Genomic DNA, 7500 nt, shown 5'->3' with positions numbered 1-7500 from the left:
TATATATATTATTCACATGTGTATCTGAATGGTAAAACACTACTGTATTGATACTATGGTAAGAAGCCGACAATATTAAACTAGATTTATTAAAAATGAAACAAACATTTAGAAATCCATCTTCAGGTCTGGGGATGAAATCCAGAAGGATTTCGAAACTGTTGTGTCATTTTCAGTAAATCTAATTTGTGTGTTGTGAGTTTTTTCTGCCACATACCCGTTTATTTATATATTTTGTTACTCATTTATATTCATATATGGACCAGATGTTCGCTAGAGTTTGATGCATCTGAGCGTACAGATATATACAGATATGTGTATAAACACTAATAGACAGATAGAGATACATATGTACTGTAAATTGACACAGATACGTGAGTGTATTCGTATAGCAACGTCTGTATGCGTGTGGGTCTGGGTGCGATAACTGTTGATTAAGCCATGTACTGTCCTGATTAAATTATCACACAAAACCCACTCGATGCAAATGAGTCCATTTTAACCAAGGACCAAATAACGCTCGCCAAGGTCGTGCCTGTGACCTTAAGACAGGGTGTAAGAAGCGCGATTGTTGGCAACTTTGCTCTCGAGAGGAAGTGGAAGATTTTTTTTGTTTTTGTATTTAAGTTTTATTTTGTCTTTTGAGGTAGTGACGGTCCTTTTTATTAAAAGGGGGCTTTTTTGTTTCCTTGTATTTCTGTTTTGTCCCTCTGTTCTTTAATACTACCTATCTATCTATCCACCCCCCTCTCTCTCTCTCTCTCTCTCTCTCTCTCTCTCTCTCTCTCTCTCTCTCTCTCTCTCTCTCTCTCTCTCTTTCTCTCTCTCTCTCTCTCTCTCTCTCTCTCTCTCTCTCTCTCTCTCTCTCTCTCTCTCTCTCTCTCTCTCTCTCTCTCTCTCTCTCTCTTTCTCTCTCTCTCTCTCTCTCTCTCTCTCTCTCTCTCTCTCTCTCTCTCTCTCTCTCTCTCTCTCTCTCTCTCTCTCTCTCTCTCTCTCTCTCTCTCTCTCTCTCTCTCTCTCTCTCTCTCTCTCTCTCTCTCTCTCTCTCTCTCTCTCTCTAACTAGTCTCAGCCATACATACAAAAAATCTGTGTGTACGTGTCTAAAGATATATCGGTTTCTATCAATCTATCATTCAATCTATCTGTTATTTTATCCACATCATCTGTTCCCATCTCCCTCGCCCGCCCACATCTACCACCTCTCTTCCTCCCGCAGATCTTCGGCGACGGTTCCGTAGCGCAGAAGGTCCTGACCAATAATGCCAACGGGGACTTCTTCTCGGTCAACTGGGGCTGGGGAGTGGCCGTGACCTTGGGCGTGCTCGTGTCTGGCGGGGTCAGCGGAGGTCACATCAACCCCGCCGTGTCCGTGGCCATGGCTGTGTGGGGCAAGCATCCCTGGGTCAAAGTGCCTGTGTATGTTATTGCCCAGTACCTCGGGGCATTCGTCGCGTCGTCGGTGCTCTACGCAGTTTACTTGAGTGAGTGCTCGATTTCTTGGGAATGATAACTTCCCGTTTTCTGTATATTCCTTTCGTTATGCGTTTTCTAATGTGATTATTTTCCTTATGTTTATCCTTTTCTTTTCTTTTCTTGTTCTAATTGGCCTTATTGTTTAAAATGTTCTCTAATTATTCTCAGATTCACATGCGTTTATGCCGTGTTCAGTAATACAACTGGTTATACGAATCTATTTTGAAAATGGGAATTCTTACAATATAAGACGGACTGAAATATAATTATATTTTTCTACCATTTACTTAGGCCATCTGTTTTCCCTCATGTTTTATACCTGACGTCTCTCTTTTCTTATCTTTGTTTCTTTGTGTGTCCATAAAATTATTTTTTTCACTTTCACTTTCTTTCATTTTTTATTCATCCTTCCCCCTCTTCCCTTCTTGGTTATACTATTGTATTCACTTATTCTGCCTTTTATCGCTATTTTTTCTTTACCCATCGCCTCTTCTCTTTCCTTCCTTTATTCGGTCTTTCCTCCGTTCTTTCTCTAACCCTCTTTTACCTGTCACTTTTGCCCACTTTCTAATTTTTCTCCTTTTCGTATGCCTTCCCTCTTCCACTTTCCCTTATTTATCTCCTCTTTTTTCTACCTTTTCTTTGTCCTCCCGTCATTTTTCACTTTTTTGTTTGTTTGTTTGTTTGTTTATCTTCTCGATACCTTGTCTTCCCTCCCTCTGCTCCTCCTCTTTTTCATCATTCTATCCTTCTCTTCTCCCCTTCCTTCCGTTTTCCTTTCACATTTATCCCTCCCTGTCTCCTTGCCTTCCTCCACCTCCCATTTCACTTCATTCTCCATTTTCTTTTCACTTCTCTTACCCTTCGGTCCCTTATTCTCCACCTCCCAATCCTCCTTATTCCTCTCTATCTTCTCCCTTTTTCTTTCCTCTTCCTCCTTCTTCTCACATCTCTCATCCATCTCTTCTTCATCCCTATCCACATCTCTCGTCCTTTTCTTCCATCCTTTACCTCCTCATTCTCTCATTCTTCATCCTCGTCTCCCACTCTTTCCCTACCTTCCATCATTTCCCTTTTCATTCCGCCCCACCATTCACCTCATTTATCTCCACTTCTTTTATCTTTATGATTCCACTTCTTGCATTCCTCCACTTCTTCCTTTTCCACTTCCTCTTCATTTTCCCACCTCTTTTCCCCCTTCCTCCTTCCTCCTCGTCGTCTACCCTGTTCCCCATTTCTCGCCTCACCTTCATTCTCTCCTCTTCCTCCTTCCCCTTTAAGCCACTTCCCTTATTTTCATTACATCCTTCTTCTTCCTCATCCCTTTCCTCCATCTACTCATTCTTCGTCGTCTTCGTTTCCTTCTTTTTTATCGCTGTTCTTCTAATTCTTATTTTTCATTGTCCTCGTCTCCTCGTTTTTTATTGTTTTTTTACTACTTTTTCTTCCTCCTCCTTCTTCTTCTTCTCCTTCTTCTCCTCCTCCTCCTCCTCCTCCTCCTCCTCCTCCTCCTCCTCCTCCTCCTCCTCCTCCCCCGCCTCCCCCGCCTTCCCCGCCTTCCCCGCCTTCCCCGCCTCCTCTTCTACTTCTGCCTCTTCTTCTTCTTCCTCCTACCCCTCCACCTCCACCCTCACTTCCTCCTCCACCTCCTTCACCACCTCCACCTCCCCGCAGACGCCTTGGACGCTTTCGACGCGGAGCGCACCCTGGCGACGGCGGGCATCTTCGCCACGTACCCCGGGGCGATGACGGCCGCCAACGGGACCGTCGTGACGAACTTCCTGTCGAATGGCAACGGCATGGGGGATCAGGTGGGTGGCCTCGCCTCTCGGTGGGCGGGTTTTGGTTTGGTCAGTTGCTTCGATCTTTGCTATCCTTAGGAAAAAAAATAAATAAAAAAAAAGGAGGAGGTGTGTTTCTCACACCCCAATGCCTTCCGGAAAGCAAGCAAAAATACATTTCCTATCTCAGCAAATAATAGTTATAGTAGAGTCTCATTGATCCCGGCCGTATTTTTTTCATAAATATCAAAGCTCCCTCCTTAAAGGCACAAAAGCACCAACCGCACTCCCTCCGCCTTCCACAGGTGGTGGGCACGATGCTGCTGCTGATCTGTGTGTGCGCCATCACGGACCCCCGCAACATGGAGGTTCCTAAGGCCCTGATTCCTCTCTTCGTGGGCTTCACCGTCCTCAACATCGGCGTGTGCTTCGGCTTCAACTGCGGCTATGCTCTCAACCCCGCCAGGGATCTCGCCCCGCGCTTCTTCACTCTCATCGCGGGCTGGGGCGAGCAGACCTTCACGTAAGTCGGGGAGGGTCAGGCCCGGGTTTCCCTTTGGGGGCAGGTGGTTTTTGTGGGTTTTGGAGGGGAATTTGGAATATTTTGATTTCCCTCCGACACTTTTCTTTCTTATTCTGTCTTGACGTGTCTTTATTTTTTAGATTTTGTATCTGCTGTTAGACATGACCATATGCAGCTGAATATGCGATATTACTCTTGCAGTTATAACCATCGTGGCTTTTTCGTTATTAGGATGAGCACTGTTGTCTTTAATTGTACGATTATTGTTTTCATCGCTATTATCATCTTTTCATAAAATATCATGAAATGCCAATCAAGCCTGAAATTTAAATGCTAACATTGATATTCCCATTTCTTAGTCTAAGATCTTGTAAATATGCTGATTGCTTAACCCAGTACTTATTGTATCTGTAGCTATTAAATTAAGAAATATTTTCATTTCAGTCATTAATGGCTTTACCTGTTAAAGATTGGAATGTGTATTTCTCTATTTAATAAGGATAAGTCCGATATGCAACGCTGAGCCTCGCCCGGGCTATGCCCATGAGGGGATCTTGGCCTGTATCGACTAATGCCGACTCGCTAATGTGTGTCAGCTGCTGCTGACTCGGCTGAGCTTAGTCCTTACCCACCGTGGTGCCCAGTCACAGCAGTAACCTCCAGGCGACAATTGCAACTTCTCGCGCCTGGGCGAGGCGCGAACCGCCGACCCCTCGGATGAGAGGCTGACACGTTACCACTTTACTAGTCCGAAGGCTTCTAATTAATAGACATAATTATTAAGTCTTAATCATTTTGAAATTTATTTCATAAATAAAGATTGAACTGCACCAGACATCATTATAGTATGAGTAACTCTGTCATTATATGTACTTGGCCGCACCACAAACAGGATGATTATTATATTACTATCCAGTCAATAGCACAGGTAGCGCTCCTCATAGGTGTGCAAAGTATCCCACCGCTACCACCTCTTGGGAGTCTTAATCATCTATCAGCCCATAAACCCAGTGAAGTCCATTGACCATGCACAGGCATCAGCTGGAGGTCTTCTAGTTGCTATCTTCATCTCTTCTTGGTCATCAGTTGCTTCATCCAGGTGTCATAAAGCCACATAACATACCACTACATAATGAGCTACAGCAGGGATCATGTACATGCATAATCACCTCAGTCTCTAATTGGATTATTCACAATCATTACCATATTCAGAAGATGGAATACTGAAGTAATAAAGTTGTTCTACTTTGATAGTTCAGTAATTAAAGTACATTTATTAGTTAGCTATACAGGCCTAACATTGCTATAGGTTTATTTATGCAAATGCCTGTGACATGTACATTATTCATTGCAACAACTGAAATTGCACCAAATCGCACTGAATGTATTTTTTAACCTTGCATTAACAGAAGATCATTATGCTGTATATGATTTCGTACTGTCATTTTCAACTGAAAATGAATAACACAGAATGTTGTAAGAAGCTCACTGCAACCAGCACATGCTAACCATAGCATTAAGTAGCACAGGCTTCTTCAACCTTTCCAAGAATATTTTTAGCACTTGTAGTAACATTATTATTTATCACAGAAAACTATATTTGGGCTCATTTTGAATGGAACAGATGGCACTTGGTAGTGGTAGTTTTCAAAATCCAGTTCTAGGAAATTAGCTTGTTAAGAAAACGATATTAAAGATGCATATTAAGGCCTTCAAGGCCTTTTCTTCACGGACACAGAAGAGCAAATTTTGCCTTGAGAACAGCACTGATTCCACATAACATATATGGAAACGTCTGCTTGCTGCCTTGCTCTTGTCTCGACGAATGTAAACCAATGTCATGGCGATGAGTGGCGACTTTTTTCTGTTGTCAGACATTTTCCTTGATTCTGAGACTGATTCAGTTGGTTTTCTTGGTTATGTGAAACTCAAAACAAGCACAAGGAACAAGCATCGTCGCTTTTGTTATGTCTAAACTCTGGCACCGTACTTTGGCACAGATTGGTCTCGTTTTGAACGGGAAGGATAATTTTACCAAATACACCAGCCGACAATAAATAAATAAAAACATTGTATATTTTTATGATAACTGAAATTTAAAAGATTTCCATGCCATTACTTAATTAGCACACTTTGATATATATTTTTAACAAAAATAAACATTGTACCTCATTGTCCTTCCGGGCATCGAGCCTTTGTTTTTATGCTGAATGAGTATGCAGTTATATATATTCATATATATATATATATATATATATATATATATATATGCATTTATATATGTGTATATGTGTGCGTGTGTGTGTGTGTGTATATATAATTTATATATATGCATATATATAAATATATATATGCATACATATATATATTTATATATATATATATATATATATATATATATATATATATGCATATGTATATATATAAATATGTATGTACAAATTTATGTGTGTATGTGTATATATATATATATATATATATATATATATATATATATATATATATAGACGTATGTATGCACACATATATGTGTGTCTGTATATATATATATATATATATATATATATATATATATGTGCGTCTGTGTCTGTGAATGTATATGTATGTATATATCTTTGTCTTTGTCTGTGTACACATTTGCACATGCATGCAGAAGTGGGTGAGTGTATATTTATACATGCTTACGTTCGCGATGTTTTATAGAAACTGGAGAGTTTAAGATATTATGCTAATACCAATTAACGAGCAATTTAACGTCCTAATGCAAATGCAGCCAGCTCAGAGGACAGTCCTCTTGTTCTCGAGCGTTCCTGTGTCTTGTAAAAAATATATCATGCATAATTTAAAGGCAAACTTGTCTTAAGTTTAGTCTATTTCTCTTTAACTTTACTTTATATGTAGCTGCTATCATATCTATTAGTGAAATGTATATTATTGCGACTGTGGTTGCCATCCTTTTCGTAGCATTCATGTCATTACTACTGGTTGTCAATATTCTTACATCTATCTTGAGTACTAATGTTGCTATTACAATTGTTGCTGTAATTATTATTGATAACAATATCATTTCCATTATCATAACGTAAGTACAGTATCTGTATTTAGTTAGCTTTATCCATCAACACATCGCCCCACTCCACCACCCCATCTCCAACACCTCCACCCTTCCCCCGCACCACAGCACGCTCTTCGCCTACTCCTTCTCCTCAGTCGCCCTAACTCTCGCCGTCTCTCCTCAGCGCCGCCACCTTCGACGGCATCGCCTGGTGGTGGGTGCCCCTCTTGGCCCCCCACATCGGCGCTGTGATCGGCGTGGGCGTGTACCTTCTCCTGGTCGAGCTGCACCACCCAGAGGCGCAGGAGTTCTCTCTCCCACACGTCCACCCGTCCCAGGATACTGTGGCTAGTAAGTAGGCCTATCCCAGGATTGGCCTTGGGATGGGACTGTCAATTCCAGGGATGCGGGATATTGAGAGTTGGTAGTCGCTTGTTGAATACATATTCCAGGGTATTAAGGAATATGGCGGGGTGGTAGCAACTGGAAAATATCAATCCTAGGGTATTTGGGATTGCTGTAAGTTGGTCGCGGTTAGCTAGGTATTTGGCATGATTTTGGGAGGGTAGCAGCGAGGAAGTACCTATCCCAGGTTAATTGTGATTACAGTGGGTTGGTGGCATTGGAAGTGCTAACCCAGGGACTCTGGAATACTGTATATTGTTA

At 41.5% G+C, this 7500-nt stretch overlaps 1 protein-coding gene across 1 annotated transcript in view; it reads left to right on the top strand.

Moving 5' to 3' along the window:
* Positions 1–257: 257 nt before the first annotated feature.
* The window catches only part of LOC125037674 (aquaporin-7-like), a 19118-nt gene continuing 11875 nt past the window's right edge, over positions 258–7500 (top strand). The window contains exons 1-5 of the mRNA XM_047630870.1: positions 258–278; positions 1219–1483; positions 3150–3286; positions 3562–3779; positions 7019–7185. Of these exons, the coding sequence (XP_047486826.1) occupies positions 258–278; positions 1219–1483; positions 3150–3286; positions 3562–3779; positions 7019–7185 (808 nt within the window). The remainder of the gene's footprint in view (positions 279–1218; positions 1484–3149; positions 3287–3561; positions 3780–7018; positions 7186–7500) is intronic.

The sequence above is a fragment of the Penaeus chinensis genome, chromosome 23 (genome assembly GCF_019202785.1).
Source record: "Penaeus chinensis breed Huanghai No. 1 chromosome 23, ASM1920278v2, whole genome shotgun sequence".
In the NCBI taxonomy this organism is placed as follows: Eukaryota; Metazoa; Arthropoda; class Malacostraca; order Decapoda; family Penaeidae; genus Penaeus; species Penaeus chinensis.
The sequence above is the reverse complement of the archived record's forward strand: the minus strand, read 5'-3'. Positions and strand labels throughout refer to the sequence as shown.